Here is a 22,412-nt window from a genome sequence, read left to right as displayed (position 1 = left end):
TCATCACTAATATCCTAAAGTTAATGTGTTTCAAGTTCACATTTTAAAAACCAAATAGAGTAACATATTTAAAGCTTTGCTCAAAGTGACAGGAATGTGGGGATACAATTCTGCATCTACAAAAATCAGAAGAAATCTAGCATGATAATCTCATTCAAAACTACTTTAAAATCTAATATGATGGAAGATGTTTTAAAGAACTAATTAAATTAAGGAAATACAGTCATTACATGTCTAGCTTGGCATGATCTTGAATCATGTCTAAAACATGTCTAAGTAATCCCATTCGATACCTGAATTCTATTGGCTAGAATTATTCTTGTGCCTGAATACTTGAGATATGCCCACCATAGCTGTCCGTTGAGGTACTACATTGGAAATTGCCGATTAGTATTGACATTAGGGTGGTCGGACAAGGGTTAGCACCAGCTTTTTTCTTCACTTGACCAATATTAAAATAGAACTTGCTCCAAACTTACTACATGCTGGAAAATCATCCCGCCAATCTCGTATTGGATAGCCTGCATGTGAACATGATCGAGCATATTCTGTCACTGCTCGGCAGTAACTTTCATCATCATCCTCTCTGAAGAGACAAAATAAACCCTTACTAGCAAAATCTAACATGATATGCATATGTATGCATCCTAATGGCTTGAAAGTCCTTATTATAAAGTCATCAGGTCAAACTCTGTTTTGTTATTTTATTGCTATTGGATGCTCCCCGTCTTGTGACATGTAATCAAATTAAACAAATATTATAAAAAAGAATAATTTGGCATTCATAGACAATGACTCCACAAAATATTTTGTTCATCAATAGCCCAAAATTAATAAAATTCCAAAGTTAGCAGTATTTACAGCATTCTTACTTACTACTAATTTCCAATTAAAAAAGAAATAAATAAATGATGACATTTCATGTAGAAATGCCAGGCAAGATGCCAGATTCAGGTCCAGAAATGTGCTCAGGTGTTCTGTAACATTATCCTCAAGGGAGAGACAAGCATTCACATTTCCAAAATAGAAATTAAACTGCAGAAGACTTCCCAATGCAATGTTATTTTGAAGAGCTGAGCCATCTTTCAGGAGTGCGTTCAATTCGTGCACCTGCATGGCATAGCATGGGACTAAATAACCGTTGTAGTCCCTGCCAGCTCTACGAATCCATGACCCCAGAAAAGTACATCCTGTGTGAGTCAAGAAATGTAAGTCCCATGCTTCTTATTGTTGACATTAGCAGAAATATTTAGAATTGTTCCTGATGCAGAAAGCCATATACAGGACAATGGTATAAGAATAGCTACTATATAATGCAGCCAATAATAACCAATAATAATAATATAATAAAACTTATTTGTATTCCGTCCTATCTCCCCAAAGGGACTCAGGGCGGATTCCAACAAAACACTTATTCTCTGCTTACCTACAAAGATCATTCATACAGCTGGAAATATATGGATAAGGGTCTATGCTTTGGTGGCAGCTAAAAAAAGGAAACTGCAAGAGTATTTGGCACTTGAAGTAGATGTCCTGTGTGTAGAAGGAGCCAGATAATTACTAATGCAAATGTACTACATTATAATACAGAAACTCTCCACCCCCAATCCACCCCACCCCACCCCACATACTGCATGGATATTGCTATTGAGGATCTAATACTGTTATGACAAATAAGCAGAATTCACATTTTGGATCAAAAATTGAAACATTGTGCAAAATGTGTTTTCACCCTGGAGTGGCAAGAGACTTCCAAACATGATGTAAATAAATACCCAATACCCTCCACACTCCTAAAGACCATTTTGGGCAATACACACAAACGCCTGTAGGCCAAAGAAAATGGCTTTGTGGACAGTATGTAGCCCATGGGCTTCACTTTCCCCAACCCTGACCTAAATTATCAAGCTGCCTCCTGAATACTTTTGGTCTCCAGTCCACCAAGAAAATATTTTTAAAGGATTCACAGGGATTTAATCAGGGGTGGACAAATGCTTTAAATGCCTCCTTACACAAAATCCTTCCATTCACAAAATACATTTTGTAGAGGCCATTATTATGCGAAATAGCAAACTAGACAATTTACCTCATAAGATTCTGCATTAATATAGCAAGGGCTGGGAAAATCAGAGGGAGTAGCTACACAAGCTGCATCATCTGGAGTTTCCACCAACCAACTGTTTGCAAATTTAGCAATATCTTCTGTGTAGTCATCTAATGAAAAACAGAATTTTACACAAGAACAAGCAACATTTTGCCACCATATTTTTGTATAGGTAACATCACAATATATAGTTACTTATTCAGACTTCTAACCAGTTTTAAACTTGACTTTGCTAAGTTCTCTTTTAAAGCAAAGCATTCAATGTAATTATATGTGTGGCTGAAACAATATTTAACCTAAAACTACATTCTTTTTATATGCTTTTTATTCATAAGGCTAAAACTACATTCTTGTGCTGTAAATGATTGTGACAGAATGAACCCCAACATTGAACAATCTATATTTAAACACATGGAGTTGGGATATTTAAGGGAGCTGGCAATACTATCATTGACTTTATTTAGGATATTAGTAACGCATAAGTGACAGATTCTTGGGTGATCAGGTTGAGACCAAGTACTAGGGGGACTTTAGTCATCATTAACTAAATATCATCATTAACTAAATAATTAATAAGAGGAATTTCTTATTAGAGAAAGCAGCCCTTTTGCTGATAGAAAATCAGAATCGCTTTATCGTAAATGCTGGCTTACAATCTATACAAAACAAAACCTAATTCAGACTTTCCTAGGGCAAACACAGGTTGGTACATCCCTCCCACTTAAAGCACAACTGTGAATTGAAAGCTTAAATACCAAATAACTACAAAAAGAAAGTCTGAGAATACCAGAGGAACTGGAATCTGAAGAAAGACTAAGCTGAAGTATTATCTGTGTCTTCTCCTTGTTTTTCCACATTGCCAAAATGGAACCCATCACATGATGTAGGGCAACTTCTGGCAGGACTCTCTGGGGCTGTTTTGGCAACATGGAGAAACCGAGCCCAGAGTGAATTTGAAAGAGTCAGGTGTTACACGACCATTAATTAAAGAACAAGGAAAGCAAGGAAAGGATAGGAAGCCATGTGGAATGGGAGGACATCCCAGAAGACAGGGAAAGATGGTAGGGAACAGAGGACAGTTCCCTCCACTTTCTCTGTTTTTCCCCTTTTTCCCCCTCAATTTCCATTTGCCTGTCGGATGAGGTACTTAGTATAAAAACCTTTCATTGGATGGCAAATGTCAGACCCATTTCAGGAAGCTATATCAAGTGTCTTTAAAAAGTGGCATTTCCAACATTCAGTCATTATATAACCAGAATTTTCAGTCCATCGTAATGGTTTGCCATATTATGAATTACTGCAGCACAAATTCCCCAATTATATTTCTATGCCAACTCCAAGCATATCTTACATCCCTAAGCATATCTCCTTAAATTTTAAGTAAATTCACATGCTTTTGGTAGAGTGGTAGAATTGACTTGATATCTTTTCTTGATTTGACATGATTTGATATTAAAAAGTAAGAAAAGATAAACTGCCATAATGAGAGCAACTTTTTTGACTGAATTATGGGGTAACTATAAGGATCTCTGGTCACAGGCATGACTGCTAGGAATTATATGAATTGTAATCAAACATCCAGGGGCTCAAGGTTCAGAACTACTACCGTATCTAAAGCATTATATATAAATATTATCCTTAAATACTGAGGAAATTTTATGTAATTGCAATTTACAGCTAGTTTAACTGCCTTCAAACACAAAGAATTGCAAATAAATATGATCTAAGAATGTGCTGTCACAAATAATATACACAGATTACGTGCTTACTATTTTGTATTACAAAATCATCTGATGTATTGTTGTTATAATTTCCACAGAGACCACATGTTTTCCCTGTGTGTTCTTCTGTTAGTTTAATGTAAATTCCAGAGTTTCCATCCCAAGCCAGGGAAAAGCCAAAGGTAGTTTTCACCAGAATATAATCTGCTAATCTCTCAATGAAAACATTTCCAATTGACTGGGGCAATGTCAACCTAAACAAGAAAAATAAACTATATGTTATGCTGTTGTTGTACTCAGTTGATCACACAGAAATCTTTGCTTTTCAAAACTTCTGTCTTGGGACAAATAAAACAAAATAAAGAAATCAAATTATTATGCAAGTTATAATAAAATTACAAAAGTTGGATTCTTCATTTTAATTATAAATTTCTCTTCTCATTATGTAAACATTGACATTACATCAAATAAACTAATACAGCCCTCTCTTTTTCACATTTTAATGGGAAAATGACATTACTTTGAAAAATTAGCTTTACCACAATAATCAACCAACATATTTTCAACATTATGGTTCATCACACATCATGAATCCAATTGTTAGTACCAATAGCAATAAGTCAAAAATTATATAAAATCCATTGTTTCAGTGGGACTAACCTACAGGAAGTAGGAAAGGGATTTAGCTCATGGTATATAGAATAGAGTTGTATTCGGGAAAATCCATTTATTTCATATATTTTTTCACTTTGAAATATATGTTTTTAGATTATTTACCTGATTCTTCCCTTTCTTACTTCATGCCGAAATATGTGTATTTCCTCATGATTTGAAAAAAACAAGCTGATTGACCGCAAACAGGAGTATACTGAACCAACACAATGTGGGCTGTTATTTATCTTCAAAAGAGAGAAAAAGATAAACAGTAGTAAGAAACTTATTTTTCCCCAGCATTTTCATAACACAAAAATTGTATCCAGAACTACTAGAGCTAGAAATATTTGTGATCAACTGTTCCTACTGCAAGATCCAGTATTAAGTGTTATGTGTAGTCATACCCAATAATACATTATTCTTTTTGTTATGACTATGATTTCTTCAGGCGTGAGAAAAGAAAAATTCATGATACATTAAACAGAAAACCAGCATGGTGTAGTGGTTTGAGGATTTGACTATGACTCTTAAGGCCAGTGTTCAATTCTCTACTTTGACCATGGAAACCCACTGGTTGACCTAGTGCAACTCTCGGAAAACCCCATGATATGTTTACCTTAGGGATACCATAATTTGAAAATGACTTGGAGGCCCATAACAGTAAAACACATAGAATGATTGCACACAATAAATTTGCAACATTTGACTGACTTACATCAAAATCTACATGTCTTTCTCCTATTTTTAAATAGATGAAACAATATTTTCTGATAATAGGTCAATTGAGTGATTATTCACTGTAGATGTTTGTAAAAAAATGTCATAAGGAAGAGGAAGCAGGCTTGTTTTCTGCTTTCCTGGAGATTTGGACTCGAAACAGTGAGTTCAAATTACAGGAAAGTGGGTTCCACCAGAACATTAGGGAAAACTTCCTCACCATAAGAGTTGTTCAATAGTGGAACTCACTGCCCCAGAGTATGATGGAGGCCCCTTCTTTGGAGCTTTTAAAGATATTCTGTCTGGCCATCTGTTAGGGGTGCTTTGATTGTGCTTTTCCTGCATGGGTGGTGGTTGGACTAGATGGCATGTGTGGTCCCTTCCAATTCTATAATTCAGTTATTCTAATTTTATAGGAAATTAAGGGGGGCTGCATTTATTTTTCTCACTACTATCACTTCCTTCTTGAACAAAATGTTGTCTTACCCACACAGTATATTGAGGCTCTGGATCACCGCAGTCTTTCACGAAAATATAAGAACAATTTCCTGGGAAGTAGTAGTAGATGCCATCAAATGTTTCAAAGTGATACTGCCCCCATGATTTGCAAATGCCATCTCTGTCTTTGCCAGCATTTGCAACTATAAGACAATAGAGAATTTGTTTACAAGGGTAGTAATAAAAGCCAAGAGAATAAATGCAACAGAACCCACTCTGAATGTTGCTATTATCTTGATATTTTGCAAAAATTACCACAACTATAATACATGCAGCTAATTTGAAGTTGGAAATGTAGGGTCCACTGCTATTGATCATGGTATCTTTCTGGGTCATGAGATTTATATGGAACATGGAGGAACTGTTTGACAGTGCTTCACCTTCTGTTCCTTTTTAGGTTAACATCTGCAGTGATGGAGAAGTCCTTTTCGCCCTGATAGCCGCCTTGAGTCCCCTCGGGTGAGAAAGGCGGGGAAAAATGTTGTAAATAAATTGTAAGTAAATATTAGCCTGTGGGATTTTGCATGGTTAAATACTTTCTCTTATACTTTTAAATATCTAAAAGAAGCCACTAGAAGAGGTAGCTCGTCAGTTTGAGAGGAGACGTAACTGTCCCAAAAACTGGGAGAATCCTAAATGGTTATGTGAATAACAGGAGGGACTAGATATGATGAATAAATTGAAATTCAGTCTAAAAAATGCAGAATTGTTGTTTATCATCAAAAAAGCACACCTGAGATTGGAATTATAATGTATTCTGGACATGATTCCACTTCCTCTGAAAGATTAGGGACTTCATCACATGGGGAATCACCAGCCTCCATGATAAAAAAGCAGGGATGAGGGGTGACTGTCACCCTGCATGCCGCTTCATCATGGCAACACTTCAACCATCGCACAGAAGAAGCATCATTAAAGTGGTGCAAATCTGTGCTGGCTTCATTGGGAAGGCTTCCATGTTTGGTGGGAAGTTTTCTAGGATGCTTCCACTCCGGTTGTGGGCAGGGCCTCTGCTGGAAGTCCAGCGACATCATGCAATGGGCAGCATGCCCATCAGTTGCTGGACTGGTGAGGAAATGTCCTAGGACACTACAAAAGCCCTGTGTGGTGAAATTATAGGTTTGCATGAGGGGACTTTGACTATGCAAACTCAAGCCTGGTTCCTTCTTAGAATTGAGACTACCAGGCAATACCAGGTGCTGTAGGTTGTATTTCACAGGAAGGCAATGACAAACCACTTCTGGGTACTTCATGTTTAAGAAATGCTATGAAATTCATAATTTTACAGACAAGTTAAAAATGTGTGTCATTACTAATGCAGTCCAATGGTCTCATCCCAAAGGCCAGGTGAAGCATTCTGCTTTGTCTGGAATTGTGGTGAAAGGAGAGGGGCAGTGGGACAAATCTGGCGCCCCATGGATAGCTCCCCCTCGACGATGCTTTCCCCATCACATGGGGGCAGCATCGCCTTCCTGGCTCTTGTGTTGTTGGAGAAGCTTCTCGTGACACTTTCACCCCAGCTGGGGATGGGGCCTCCGCCAGAAGTCACATGACATTGTGTGATGACTGGCATGGCGTTTCATTCAGAAGCCAGAGTGAAAGCATCCTAGGACGCTCAATTCCTCTGTCTGCACTTGCAATGCAGTAGCAAGGCTGTTACTGGCATTCACTTTAAAGACTACATATATCAGTTTTACATGAAGTATCCTGGCTACGAATCTGCTTTCACACTAAATTCAGGGTCCAAGTTTGTATCTACAGAAACCATAAATGCCATGGAGGGTCTTTGAAAGAGCAACTCCTCCCATACAAATGTGCTCAGAATCAAAAGTTCTCACTGGAGACTTATTTGGGGAACCACCCAATCTGGGACAGTCTATATGACCAAAATATATCACAAGATTTTCCCAAAAGCAATATCTGGGTTATAGAACTCCCTTCCCAAAAGAGACCAGTTTCCATCCCTCCTCCATTCAGTACTTAAAACTGCATTACTCTATCTGGCCTTTGATCCTTAATTGTTTATTTCTTTGTATGTTTCTAAAGACTTTAATGTTGTTTAATCCATTTAAAAAGAATATTTGTGCATTTCCTCTGAAAACTTAGCACAGAAGTCCATTGGATTAAATTAAGAACATTGCAGACCACATTAGAGCTTGTTTATACAAATATATTTTGCTGTGTATCATACCCAGATCTTGTGAAATTTGTATGCTTGCACTAAGCTGCAATGTATTTTCAATAAAAAAATTGGTAATGTGTTGTCAAAGCATTATGTTTACTATTATTTTAATAAATTAGGTTTAACAGTTTACATTTATATGAAATTTGGCTCTATAAATTCTTACTGGAACTTACCAATTTGGCACCGTTCCCCCTGCGCCTGAAATGTCTCACAGTCACACACTCCTGCCTCAGTGCAAACTGCTCCATTAAGGCAATCCTGAGGGCAAGAACCTGCATAAGCAAAAAATCAGCTGTAAATAAGCATTACAACTATATTGACATCTTAAATCGGCCTTCCCCAGCCTCATATCCTCCAAATTGAAGTTGTAAGCCAACACACCTGACTTATGGTGACTCTAACACAAATCTATCACAAGGTTTTCTTGGCAGAATTTGTTCAAGAGGGAGATGGGTTTCATCACCAAGTGGGAATTCAAACCCTTGTCTCCAGAGTCATCTTTCGACACTCAAACTACTGCACTACACTAGTCTCTAGACTAGTTGTTACATCTTCTCTTTTACACCTGATGTTTTAGGGGGATATCTTCATCCCTTGAAATGCATTATAAAGAAGTATGTTATAGATGAGTTAATAGCATTACATTAGAATTATATAGAATCACAACCAATAATAATTAAGGTATAGTTTTTCCAAGAGGCAAGAAAATGATACTAACTTCCTGATGAATTCTGAGGGTGAGAAAAGGCTTCATGAATGGGAGCTCCAGAAGAAACTGCAGTAGTCTACGAGATAAGCAGAAACAAATGCAAATAATGCATATCTGTCTGAAACGCATGTGCACAAACCTTTAAAAAGGCATTAAAAGTCCAATCTAGTCTGTTTTAAAAACCTGATGGCTGATAGAAGAAGAGCAAGGAGGGGGAGAGAACTCTAGGGAGAGAACTCCAAGCCTGGGAACAGCTGTCAAAAAGGCCCTCTCCTTTGTTTCACCAAATGAGCCTGAGAAGGTGGTGGGACAGAGAAAAGGGCCTCTCCAGATGATCTTAGAACAACAACAACAACAATAATAATTTTACTTGTTACTGGCCTCTTTCTACGACTTAAAGCAAACATATCCCAAAGATAATTAGAGTGGTTGAAGGCATGGAAAGAATACACGGAAACTGTGGTATTAGAAGCCTGCTTGGTCTTACATGGAAAAGCTACTTGCCATGGTGGCTGGAGATTCCTGAAAAAAGTCATCTAAAACATTACTTTTCAGACCTCTGCATCACAATGGATGTAAACCAAGGAGAACTCTTTTCACAAGTACCATCTCTGTCCTGGGAACCCATTGGAGAGCTGAGCAGAGTCTGTCACAGCAACAACACCATTTGCAAAACAGCCCATCTACTGTTTCATGGTTGTGCTTTGTGCCAAGCACTAACAAAATTCCAAGTCTTTTTTGTTTGCTCTTACAAAAGAGATAACAGTGAAAAGGCCTCTTTTTCCGCTTGATGTACGTCACTTAGTTTGTTGCAGTGGTTAATTCTAGAAGCGATTTGCAAAGAATGAATGAATGAATAGTTGAATGTAGGTTTGCATTTTGAGAGCTGCAGAAAAACAGGTATGGAAAAGCTTCTCCTCCTTGTCCTGCCATGTTATTAACATTTTCATCCCGTTGTACAAAGACTTCATTGTAGAAATAGCAAACTGCCCTTAGTAGGCAGATGGGTGTGGGCGTGTGGGTTTTTTCTTTCCTTCCTTTTGTAGTCTAACTTACCTCAACTACTAAGAGATCTCTTTTCTGACGAATTGCATTAAATTCATTCCTGGAAGAAAACAAAAAGAATCTTGTATAATCAAATATTTCAAAGCAACCTGAATAAGCAAGCTCCCGTGAGAGAGGCGTTTCTCTCAGATTTCTCTCACATTATTAAAGACACCTTTATTGGATTAGTGTTCGTTTTTTTAGAAGTTAACATTCACTTCTGTTTTCTCTTTTTGGATTTAACAAAATAGAAAACAGCTCAAATTTTTGCTCATGGACACAAACTGTGAAGTATTTCTAATGAGAGGAAATCATTAAAATGTGGGTAGATTATAGCTAATTTTTAAAAAGAAGCAAGGTTTTTACATAAGCAGAGGTTTTACATATTGATTTCACTTCCCATTTTATACAATGATAAAACCAATGGGTCTAAACCAGTGATTCCCAACCTGGGATCCCCAGATGTTTTTGGCCTACAACTCCCAGAAATCCCAGGAAGTTTACCTGCTGTTAGGATTTCTGGGAGCTGAAGGCCAAAAACATCTGGGGACCCCAGGTTGGGAATCACTGGTCTAAACAAATGAAACAATTGGTACCATTGGTATTTGGGGTTTGGTTTCAGTGCCCTCTGTAGATAGTGGATACCCAAATCCATTGGTGCACAAGTCTCATTATATCCAACAATGCAGTGATATCATGTCCTTTCTTTAAAATGGCAAAATCAGTATTTAGTCCAACCCCCTTCTCAAAGGTAGAAATCTCTCTCAACATAGTGGTCAGTGTTCTCAAAAAATAGCAGTATGATCTCTAAATTAAGACTTCCAGTGAAGAAAGGTAATTTGATGATCTGGACATTATATGATACAAATTTCTTTAGCTTAGGATTGTGTAGATTTTGAAGATCTAAGCAACATCTCTTCAGTTTTGTTTCTGTGAAATTAATACTGAAGATACATTATTTGAGAATGTAAACAGCTGCAGATGAATGTGGGACAAGAAATGCTGAAATACATGATTTCATTTTTCTCAAAATATATACATTTGCAGAAGGTGACTTAATTTATGTCCAATAGCTTTATCATCACCAATACACCCATCAAAGATTTCAACAAGGGTTTTGTTTTTTGGTTTTTTTTTTTACATTTCCTTAGATATAGCTTAATGCTGAATGTTATCTAGTTCCCGTTCTGCAGTCTGTTACCGGTCCTATAGCAAACAGGGTCACATGGAAATTAAAACTAAATAATACAATGGAAATCTTCCATGGGCGCATCTAAACTGAACTCTTACTGTAGAAGGGCCTGAAATTCAAAGTATCCACTGACTTTGAGCCAATATAAACAATTGGGCCAATTTAGAGATGGAATTGGTGCAAATGTTTTCATTGCCATTCATGTTTTCTGGGCCCTCCTATTCTTCATGTCACGGCAGTCTCCAGTTGCAACATGAAGGCCGTCACCTTCAATAATGTTGGCCAATGTTGAAGCAATCAGGGAAGGAAGGGAGAGAAGAGGAGGTTATTCCTTCTGTCCCCCCTCCCTTGCCACCCCGTCGCTCCGGCTGATGTCACTGGATGTGACGATTGACTAGTAGGATCTATGTCGTAGGCAGAGACTTCAGCAAGACAGAGAATGAAAAGGGATGGTAAGGGTGGCCGTCCAACAGCACCAAACCAAGTTCTGCACCACTGGGTAGTTGAGACTCCCTCCCATCTCTGCAGCAGCTGTGGGAGGGTGCCTGTGGGAACAATCTCAGGGCTGATCTACCTTACATCATGCTAGATTGGCCCTGGCTTAGCAGGTCAGTGTAGATCCATTCCATTTCCCACACCAACATCCTTGAACAGAAACAGTTGTTTGAATTATTGTTATTAGACATTTTCTCATAGTCCATTTTTTGCTTATGAGAATTCTAAGTAATTGATGGCCATCAGATATTCATTGTCTACCCCAATCCAAGGACACACAATCTTTGAACTGATCTGATTTTGCTTCAGTTTATTATCAAACTATTGTTTCCTTCCAAACATACATAGAGTGGAATCAGGTAATATACACCCACCATTGCCATCTACCATGTGTGAAAGACATCAGTTACCCCAAACTGGTTAAGAGTCATTCATCTGAGTTACTGAATTTCCAGTTACAAAACAGATGTGACAATGAAAAAAGAGCATACTAGCAATCTTTTTGCCAGAAAAATATTCCTGAATATGAAAAAAAAAACTGTTTAAAATATAAATTCTTCATTTTTTCCCCAATTCTACAGTGTATTACAGTAGTGTCACAATGCCTTACAAAATGAGCGGTCAGGTGCAAATGAGGAATTCATACTCACCCTGAAGTTCTTTTCAGAAGAGGTAATTCGCCAACAGATCCTGTTAAAATATAAATAGGGAACATCAGTCTCTCTCTCCTTGAATCTACTCTATAGGCTGAGTTCAGAAAAGCACCATTCATCAACAGTCCAGTTTTAAAAGCAAGAATAAGTTATGTTCTTTCAAAAAGGATGGACAGGATTGTCAGTTGCATCCAGATGAAATATTTCTTAAAAGTAAAACAATATTGTTTGGATTGGTCTTTATAGTGACATAGGCCTGCTTTTTCAAGAGACTGACGTTTTTTAGAATTTGGGGTACCCTTCACTTGAACACCTAGAGAAAGTAGTGTTCATACAGCACATACATGAAGTTATATTTGGTTACAACGCAATGATTCATTCACAATTCCTGAAGGGTCAAGTTCACTGTTATTAATATGAATGTCCTTCTTATTTGAAATATACACTTTGGTATGTTTTTTGGACTATGAAAATAAAACATTTTTTGCAATCCAAATTTACTGCATGCCTTTCTACTATTGGAGATATTTATATTAATTTATCATGGTCATATGAAAATCCTAATTTTTAAGTAAATTTTTTCAAAATATCTAAAATATTATTTGCAAAAGTAAAGAAAGCACTTCCTAGTATTTTATCTAATATTAAATATTTATTCTAAGGTTGCAACAGACTGCAGGTAAAGAATAATTGTGAAAAATGCTATATTTTCTTATGAAAAATCTAGAAAGGCTAGCTAAAATACCATGCAAACCAATGCATGTTTACTCAAAAATTCTACTACTATCCTACTGTATTCATTGTGTCCTCAAAAGTAAGTCTTTGTGTGCTTTCCCTACTGAATGTTTACTATGTACACATTCTTGTTATATCCAAAATAGTCTTTTTCCTTTAAAATAATAATAATAATCCAAACCCATCACTTTGGACCACCTTTTAAACAGCACCACTGCCCTTGTTAGATCCAAAGTAGTGTTTTTGCCTTGTAATAATAATCTATGTAAAAGGATGGGCTAAACATCAAGGTATAATGAGGCTGTTTATACCAAACACACAATTCAAAATATTATAGAAATCTAAAATAAATAAATGACAGATGCCTACTAAAACACTATAAAACCAATAAAAGCAGCAGTAAAGGAAGAGATAATTAATTTATTCTCTGACAGGTCAAAATAATAACAAAACAAAGTACAAGCTTCAATTTCTTTAGACACTACGTTTTTTCCCAAAGGGAAAACTCTCTGACAAAGATTGTATAACTGTCTCGCAGTCCAAAATAACTTACCTTCCAAACAAAAGAACAGAAAATGAAGCCAAACTATATCCCACGGTATCATGAAATTGATTTTTCTCACAATGTTCATTTCAATGCAGCTTCTTAATGTGAGTGCTCTTAACTATGATAGCATCTTAAAAGTTAACGTCCTGCATGAGTCCTTGTAAATACAATTAACTGAAATAGAAAAGAACAAAAATAAACAAAATGGAGCTTTGCTTTGTTGCGCTCAAGCTTTTTTTAGAGCTTTGGAAATGCTACATACGTTTTGGCTGGGTTTGTCTCATTAGTAATGCATGGTAGCTCCTTACCTGAGTCCGTATTAGTTACATGAGACCCTACGTTCCTACTCCTCTTTTGGACTGAATCGACCCTTTATAACGCTTGGGGACAGTGACACAGAAAGAAACCTTGCCGTACCATGATACCGTGAGAGATCATTTTGCATCTGTCTGCTTTGAAGCCTGTGCTGATCAAATTTTCTTCTTTTTTCTTGGTAATTTTCATATTACAAGCAACTTAGAGTTCAGACTTTCAGTAGTTTTCATTAGCTTTTTAAACAATCCTGTAGTTTTGATAGCCAGGATGTCTCTTTGCTTTGGAAAATATTCATTTGTAACTAAATCTTAATTTAACCATTTGATGATCCAGCCCAACAAGTGATCTAGAAAAGTGCTGTGGCCTGTTTCTCCCAGAATTATTCCTTTTATTTCCATCTTGAAGGGTTTTTTTTTTTAACCTATAAGATAAATAACAAGATCTGTTAAATTTTTTATTATCCCCTTTACACTGATAGCTACCATGCAGTTAGCTAATGATTCTACTTTTTCTAGGTAGATGTCTCAAGCAATTTCCCATTTTATAGATGGAATCATACTGATTGCCTGAGCATTATTCAGAAAAGCTCTATAAAATGCAGGAGAGGAATGTTACAAGTTCAACTGAACAAGTATGTGATGCAACAGCATCATTCAACAACTAGTGTTTTGTCAACTGACTCTCCATATTCAGCAAATTGCCATCAACGTTTTAGGATTCAGCTACTTCAATTGGATAAGTGATTTAGCAATACAAGTGTATGAAAAGAGTTACCAAATTGTATCTGTCTTGTTATATTGTGGCTCCAATAAAATACTTTCCCCAGCTTCTGGTTGCAGCACACAATTTTTGTAAGCAATGATAGCAAATGCATTACCTTTATTCCCTACTAAACAGTAATTGATTTTCTGAGTGCTGCAAAATAGTATTAAGTATTTTCAAGCCATTTATGTAGAACTATAGATAACCTAAGGTGTTCTAACTACTTATAACTCTTCTTGTTGTGTGTCTTCATTTCTTACTTATATTAACCATATCAGGGGCTTTTAAGGGCATAATTTGTTCAGAGGGGATTTGCATCTCTGATTTCCTCTGAAGCTGAGAGAATGTGACTTTTTCAAGGTTACCTAGTAAGTTTCCATGAGGATTTGAATCCTGTTTTCTAAGTGTCTTAGTCCAACACTCAAACCAGTACACTGGGCTTGTGCATTTCGGGTGAATTGCTATCCGTTTCTACTTGCCGGATACCAGAAGCCCCCCATATCCATTTTCCAGTGCCACCTGAAAACGGGCATGCTGCCAAATGGGTGTTTTTGTTCAGCATCTGAGAAAATAGATATGTTCGGTCTATTGGCAGAAATGGGGAACTTATGAGGCTCCCCTTTCCCCTGAAAACCTTTCCTTTCTTCCCTTCAAGTGAGCCTCAGCCATGGGGTTAAGAAAGCAAACTAGCCACCCCATTTTGGGGGGAACTTCCCACAGGTTCCCCTTCTATATCCTTCATTAAGACCTAGATTTAAAAGAGCATCAGAATTACCACTCTTAAGTTTCTGTATCTTTTTCCTTCTGTTTGTAGAGTCTGGGTTTACTGCTTCTTAAAGCTGTTCTACTGTAGAGGAGATGCAGGTGTGCACATTTTCTTCTCCCAGCACCAGCAGCTTTCCAAGGCATTTTAAAGAGGCCCAAGGAAAGAAAAGCGGTGACCTGGAGCTCAGTCGAACTATCCTCCCTGGACTACCTTACAAATCCTATCACTTGCTTGCAAGGCTGCAAACTTTTTTTCTGCTTGGGTTTTGCTTCCTAAAAGCTGTTTCTGCTTTCTCCTCTAGAGGAGAGGTAGGCTTCTCCTTTTTGTTTGCTGGGATTACTATTATTAATAGTATTTTAGAAGTATTTCCTGAAGGAGAGGAATAGAAAAAGAAAAAGAAGCAAAAAGGGTGAAAGCCCCCAAATGCATGCGCATCCCACCCATCGTCCCTCAGGTTCCCAACTCCCAGTCAGTCCCAATAAATAAAAAGAATCAGGAAAATAAAGCAAAATCAAAAAGATTCAACTGCAACGCTGGAGTAGGAGGAGCTGAGATCGGCTCCCACTTGCTTTTGTGTCCGCCGGGCTTTCATACCGGGAGGGTCCTTACCATTACGGACTCCTGAAGTACCAAAGAAAACAGAAAACAAAAACCACGGACAAGCCTACAATACATCATGCTAGTTTTCTATACTGGAATAAATATAGTTGATGGGGCTCTACAAGGAGTCATTATGTTATTAAAATAGGGGTCTAGAACCTCAATTGGCACACTAATTTTAATTGTACAAAGGCCCTCCTGACCGCTGCTGAAACTGGACCCCCCATGTCAGAGCTGAGTTCAACAGTAAATGAACCTAAGATTTCAAGGGAACATAGCCACAACTATTATGAAGAGGTCAAGTCTTGAGCCATAACATGTAATATTTTGGGGCAGTTGGAACATTTTCCTCACAATTAGCAGTGCAACGAAAAGTTTACTAAAGAAGATACATTGAAACAAGATATAACCTAGAAATTCAGCATATATGTTGCCGTTTTCTATTATTTTACTGTCTTCTCACTCATTGATTCTAATCCATGTTTAGTTCATCATATCAGACTGTTTTGTAACTATTAATTTTGTAACATATTCCTTTGTTAGAATCTAATGTTCGTATCATACAATTGGATGCTCTTGCATTTAGTTTGCCATTTTCATCCTATAATTGTGATTCTGTATCTATGTTTTGCAGTCATGCATTAGGTTTTTTTACTTTTGTTTTGGAATGTAATTCCAACGAACACAGAGGGAATCCCTATTCCTTGCTCTATTTTCCAACTGATCAGGAGCATTCTGTCTTGTTTGGATTAAACTTCAATCTGTTTACCCCCTATCTCATGTGTAATTGACAACAGAAGCTGGTGTAGTACCCAAATAGCTTCCTTGGAGTAAAACAGAAGGGAGAGTGATATAACTGTACTGATGACACCAAACCCCAAATCTCTAGACTTCTCCCAGAGGTTTCATGGATATGTTAAATATTATAGAAAACTAAACCAAACCAAGAGGAACACCACAGGCTGATGACCAAGGTGTTGACCAAGGAGTATGACCTTCTGGATGCATTCCTCCAGGAAGAACTGAAACAGTGGCAGCACAGGAACCATGTACAGGATTAAACTCACTTTAGAGCTGGCATTACTTTGTACAAGTATTGATTAGGTAGGATGTCAAAATAATAGTGTTTCCCTCAAAGAAAAAAAATTCAAATGACAGAAAAACACTTTATATAAAATAGCCTCACTTATTAGGAACCCCTTGATGAAGACGCAGCCATTTTCCATAATTGTTTTAGATCTCAAGATTATAAGGACAGATGGACATCAAAGGTGTGTTTCTTCTCCATAACTCTTTTCTATTGAGTTTTCACAGCTCAGTTCTAAATCACATGTAGAAAACTGCATTGGTGCCACCTCGCTTTCATCATGAGGCTTTTCTCTGTCCAACCATCATCACAAGCCTAATTGGTGAGGATGCAAGAGGTGGCTGACCCTCAACACTGGAACTTTGGATGTCAGAATGGCCTTCTTCCAGTGTCCAGCTAAAACCTTTATCTTCAGACAAGCTATAAAAACAGAACGTTTTGAAGAACACGTTGCAGTTTTAATTGGTTTATAGTATACAGCAAGTAACTACTTATAGTTACTTGATGTAAGCTACCCTGAGTCCCTTCTGCGAGAGGGGGCGGGATATAAATAAAACTGTATTATTTTCACAGATTTATATTTTAATTGTATTTAAATGTCCTAACAGTTGTATTGAGTTTAATTTATTTTCAATCTCTACCTTTTGTATGTTTTTATAGCTTTTTACATCGCGAACTGCTTTTAGGTCCCAACCTTGGGTGAGACAGCTGCTATTTCAGTGACTACTGCTCAGTCACAAATACACTGATCTCAGTTTTGAACTGTTGTATCTCTTAATTCTGACAATTAGATTGCTGTTCTACTCAAATGAGCAAATATGCATGAGAATTAAAGCAGAGATTTCAGACAAACGAAAAAATGGTATTAAATTTCTGTCATTTTTATTTGAAAAGACAAATGTAAAATTTTCTTTTTAACGGTAAGACTTCTGGTAACGGGCACGAGCACCAGGTCCACCAAACTTCTTGGACTCACAACGACGAGGATCAGCAACCAACAGAGTCCTGTCATACTGGATAAGGATATCCTTTATCTCCTTCTTGGAAGCCTCATCCACATCTTGGGAAATAAAAAAATGTCTGTATTAGTTACCAAAACTTTCAACTATGTTCAATGCTGGATCTAGTTCACAAGCATAATTTGGTATTACGTTTACCAGGAGACATCTTGTTTCAGATTGAGTGTTGAGCCAGAATTAATAAATTGCTACTATGCATGCTTCAAGTCATGGATTTTTAAAGAACTTACATTTCTGGTAATAAGCCACCAATGCTTTGGAAATGGATTGCCGAATTGCTGCAAAAGAAAAAAAATGAAATTCTAGGAGTTGGTTTATAATTTTCAGAAAACATATCTATTAACCATATTCATCTATATATTGGTTTTTATTTACTTAACATTATACCTTTCTCCCACAATAGCACCCAAAACAGCTTATAATTTTAAAATTGAAACAAGTAATAGACAAAAGTTAATTAAAGAAGCAACCACACTATAGACATTCATCTGAAATGGAATTTGGAGGGCTACCTCCATTATAGCCACCTCCTTGTCTGTGAAAAGGCCTCTTTCCTTTTGTAATGGAGATAAAAATGTTCTATAACTATTTCACTAGGGTGGAAAATAAATACAGTAAATAAAATAAAGGGAGTACATTCAGGACCGCAAAAACACTGCTGACAGACAGGTGACCAACAATTTAATCAGAACTTATCAAGCATTTTTATACTTAATTTACAAAAATAAGGATTGTTAACAATTTATATATGCAAATCCTATGCTTTTCCCATTCAAAGAAATGAAATTACTCATAAACTCTTACCATATATTTGCGCTACATGACCACCACCCTTCACACGGACTCTGATGTCAACTCCTGCGAAGCGCTCCTTGCCCAAAAGAAGAACTGGTTCAAGCAGCTAAAAAAAGAAAACAGTTTAGTTCTAAAAGGTTTAAGCATTCTTTAAAAATCAACATGCTTAAACTATGGCAATTAGGAAAAAAGGTCAAACTACTCCTTGGCCCACCAACTTGTCTACCATTATTAAACTAAACTTATTAAATATGCCTTATAATGGACTAGGATATAATTATTTTGAGGTTTCTACTGCCAATAAGGAAGAAACTCTTTCATTTGGACTACAACTGGCAAGTTTTACATATACAGCACTTAAAAGTTTTTCTAGATGTAGCAAATAACAATACACACTTTAGAAATTAAATGTTCTCTGCTAAGAAACAGGCAATCGGCCTCACACAAGATAGACAGCCTAGATCATAATGGTAGTTAACTTGCTGCTGTTAATGGATTTGAAATTTTACTGCCCTTTGCCCCTAATCCCCACATAGCCAAGAAGGGGAGTTGACTTACTGGTATTTCTATAGACAATCTTAACACAATTGAACATATAGCCAAACATCTGTGAAATACAGTACTTATCAAGCCCAACATCAACAAAAAGTCTTGTACCCATCTATTTAACATAGGCTTTTGTAAACTAGCACAATTCATTCAATGCAGAATTATCTCAGCTTTTTTATTTCACATGTTTGAATGGATAGGGTACTGCAATCAATGGGATTTAGCAAATGAATTAAAGATATTCCTATGTATTAAAAGAAACATAAAGCTAACAGCTTCCTTTCCATTTGCAACCATGCCAATTTCAGCAACATAACCAAATTAGTAAAAACAGTAGACAGTCATCCACTATACATATTAAATGTGAAATATTTTTGATGTTCATGAAGCATAAGCATAAACTTACTTTATACTGCAAAGTTCTGGGCTCTATCATTTCCAGAGGTCTGCCATTAACCTTGATAAGGCCATTTCCTCTTTTGCAGTGAGCTACTGCAGTAGCAGTTTTCTAAAATAAAATGAATTTAAAAATCAGTAATTACAATATAAGATTTGCACAAGTAGAGTTAGTCATGGCAACTAGTGAAGTTTCTGAAGTATGCCTCTATACTCAAAATATCAATCATTAACAATATAGTTTTAACTGTGACTAAAACCACAGTAAAAAGGTTTCAACCTATTACAAGACCCTTTGCATATTAAGTGTACTATGTATTTAAATTTGAAATATTTATATCCTGCTTCCAACAAATTTTCTGAAATGGTCTACAACTAATATTAAAACATGAAAACAAACACAGGTGGAGCATCTTATCTGGAATTCCAAAATACTCTAAAATTCAAAATTGTCCACGTGGGAGGCTGAGAGAGTGGCACTTTAGTTTTCTGATGATTCAATATTTAGTGCACAGTTACTAAAATAATACTACAGAATAATTTTCAAGCTATGTGTAGAACATGTATGTATTTGCAGGTAGCTCACTGCATATACAGTGCAAGCAAATACAGCAGTGGTTTTCAACGTGGGGTCCCCAGATGTTTTCGGCCTTCAACTCCCAAAATTCCTAACAGCTGGTAAATTAGCTGGGATTTCTGGGAGTTGTAGGCCAAAAACATCTGGGAAACCTACATTGAGAACCACTGAAAAATCTGAAGAAGTTCAAAAGCCGGGTTGCTATGTTTTCCGAGCTTTATGGCCATGTTACAGAAGCATTCTCTCCTGACGTTTCACCCACATCAATGGCAGGCATCCTCGGCGGTTGCGAAGTTTTTTGGAAACTAGTCATGTGGTTTTGATATATCTGTGGAATGTCCAGGGTGGGAGAAAGAACTCTTGTCTACCTGAGGCAAGTGTGAATGTTGCAGCTGAACAGCTTGATTAGCACTGAATAACCTTGCAGCTTCAAACCCTGGCTGCTTCCTGCCTGGGGGGAATCCTTTGTTACAGTCCAAGAGCCACTGCTGGCCCCAAGCATTTTGGATAAGGGATGCTCAACCTGTGCCACTGATGCACCTGGGGAACAATGCGATCTGCAACTTCCTTTTGTTACTAAATTACCTTTAAAATACGTGTATATAAAGTGTCCCATCTCTAAGGAGCATGGCCCTCCCTTTGGAGTCCTAGCCCATGAGGAAACGTGGCTGTGTGAGGCCTAGTGTGCAATGAGACAATAGCAGATGACCGGCACCAGCATGGTGTCCTGAGTTCGTTTAAACTGCTAATTTTAAAGTAGATAGAACTGATTTTAATGTTGTGTATATTTATAATTATTTTATGTCCTGGCGTGGAATGCTTGTCGTACATATGTTGTGCTCTGCCCTGAGTCCCCTTCAGAGTGAGAAGGGTGGAATATAAATGTTTTAAATAAATAAATAATAAATTTCCATTGTAGAATTAATGCAGCTTGGATACCCAGTTCAACCGTTTCGGTTCAATGCTATGGACTTAGGAGAGTTCCGGATTTACAAGGTCTGCGGCCCTCTCTGCCAGAATAGTCACCAAGTTCCAAACCCAGGAATTCCATAGCACGAAGCCACGGCAGTTAAGAGCGGGCACAAAAGGAAGGCGCCCCCGCTTTGCCACGACATCCTCAGCAACGCCACCCCAAGGGAAGCAACAAGCGAGTGGGGAAAGGAACTAGGCCTCACCTTCCTGCCGAAAACCTGCACGCTCTGGAGAGGTCCCTTGGCCGGCATGGCGCCTGCGGAAAGGAAGCGGGAGAGAGAAAGAACACGGCGGTGAGTAAACGAACAACGTGGAAGCCCTACGAGGGGAAAACAGCCGGCCGAGGCCCAACAGAGCCACTCCGAGACTCACCCAACTGTCCGGGAGAGCAGCCGCAAAAGGAAGGACAGGGTTTCCCACGCTGCTTTCACAGGGGCCGGCGCGAGGCGCGGAGCGTGGCGTCACTTCCGGTAGTGCGACACTATCAACGCGCTTGTTTGCTTTACGGCAGGCTTGGCGGGCGAGTCTGGTTTTACCTTCAATAGCTTGAGGGATCGAGAGCGGAGGGTTTGAGTGATAAATTTATCTTTTGTGTTATCGGAGGCTTTCATGGCCGGAATCACTAGGTTGCTGTGAGTTTTCCGGGCTGTATGGCCATGTTTCAGAAGCGCCTCCCAACAAAGAATTCCCTCAGGCAGGAAACAGCTAGGCTTTGAAGCTGCCAGGCTAGTAAAGGTAAAGGTTTCCCCTGACGTTAAGTCCAGTCATGTCTGACTCTGGGGGTTGGTGCTCATCTCCATGTCTAAGCCGAAGAGCCGGCGTTGTCCGTAGACACCTCCAAGGTCATGTGGCCGGCATGACTGCATGGAGCGCCGTTACCTTCCCGCCAGAGTGGTACTTATTGATCTACTCACATTGGCATGTTTTCGAACTGCTAGGCTGGCAGGAGCTGGAGCTAACAGCGGCTGCTCCCGCCGCTCCCAGGGTTTGAACCTGGGACCTTTCGGTCTGCAAGTTCAGCAGCTCAGCGCTTTAACGCACATCGCCACCGTGGCTCCTATTTTAGCTGCCAGGCTATTCAGTGCTAATCAAGCTGGCCAATTAAAACATTCACACTTACCTCAGGTAGACAAGAGTTCTTTCTCCCACCCAGGACATTATTCCACAGATCTATAAACCCCACTTGCCTAGTTTTCAACAGACCTCAACCTCTGAGGATTCCTGCCACAGATGTGGGTGAAACGTCTGGATGCTTCTGGAAAATGGACACATCCTGGAAAGCTCATAGCAACACAATCTATCTTTATTATACAGTCACCA

At 38.1% G+C, this 22,412-nt stretch overlaps 2 protein-coding genes across 2 annotated transcripts in view; both read right to left on the bottom strand.

Moving 5' to 3' along the window:
* Positions 1-13,674, bottom strand: part of otogl (otogelin like) — a 102,569-nt gene extending 88,895 nt beyond the window's left edge. The window contains exons 1-8 of the mRNA XM_062982742.1: positions 13,662-13,674; positions 8,053-8,151; positions 5,683-5,837; positions 4,603-4,724; positions 3,874-4,079; positions 2,087-2,214; positions 1,427-1,533; positions 480-586 (exon numbers count right to left, since the gene is read on the bottom strand). Of these exons, the coding sequence (XP_062838812.1) occupies positions 480-586; positions 1,427-1,533; positions 2,087-2,214; positions 3,874-4,079; positions 4,603-4,724; positions 5,683-5,837; positions 8,053-8,151; positions 13,662-13,674 (937 nt within the window). The remainder of the gene's footprint in view (positions 1-479; positions 587-1,426; positions 1,534-2,086; positions 2,215-3,873; positions 4,080-4,602; positions 4,725-5,682; positions 5,838-8,052; positions 8,152-13,661) is intronic.
* Positions 13,675-17,644: 3,970 nt separating this feature from the next.
* On the bottom strand, positions 17,645-21,615 carry rps16 (ribosomal protein S16). The gene is made up of 6 exons (XM_003221125.4): positions 21,465-21,615; positions 21,296-21,348; positions 19,554-19,655; positions 18,608-18,704; positions 18,034-18,081; positions 17,645-17,844 (listed from the first exon to the last, which is right to left on the bottom strand). The coding sequence occupies exons 2-6, from the start codon at positions 21,341-21,343 to the stop codon at positions 17,699-17,701; spliced, it is 441 nt and encodes a 146-aa protein (XP_003221173.1). The 5' UTR covers positions 21,344-21,348; positions 21,465-21,615; the 3' UTR covers positions 17,645-17,698.
* Positions 21,616-22,412: the final 797 nt, after the last annotated feature.

This window comes from Anolis carolinensis, chromosome 5, assembly GCF_035594765.1.
Source record: "Anolis carolinensis isolate JA03-04 chromosome 5, rAnoCar3.1.pri, whole genome shotgun sequence".
Lineage (NCBI taxonomy): Eukaryota > Metazoa > Chordata > Lepidosauria > Squamata > Dactyloidae > Anolis > Anolis carolinensis.
The sequence above is the reverse complement of the archived record's forward strand: the minus strand, read 5'-3'. Positions and strand labels throughout refer to the sequence as shown.

What these genes read in the sequence shown, in the direction of transcription:
- rps16 (XM_003221125.4), bottom strand. Translation starts at nt 21,343, where the DNA reads ATGCCGGCCAAGGGACCTCTCCAGAGCGTGCAGGTTTTCGGCAGGAAG. An exon ending in TGCAGGTTTTCGGCAGGAAG is followed by an intron (nt 19,656 to 21,295) that starts GTGAGGCCTAGT and finishes ATTTTATTTTAG; the next exon opens with AAAACTGCTACTGCAGTAGC. An exon ending in GGTGGCTTATTACCAGAAAT is followed by an intron (nt 17,845 to 18,033) that starts GTAAGTTCTTTA and finishes TTATTTCCCAAG; the next exon opens with ATGTGGATGAGGCTTCCAAG.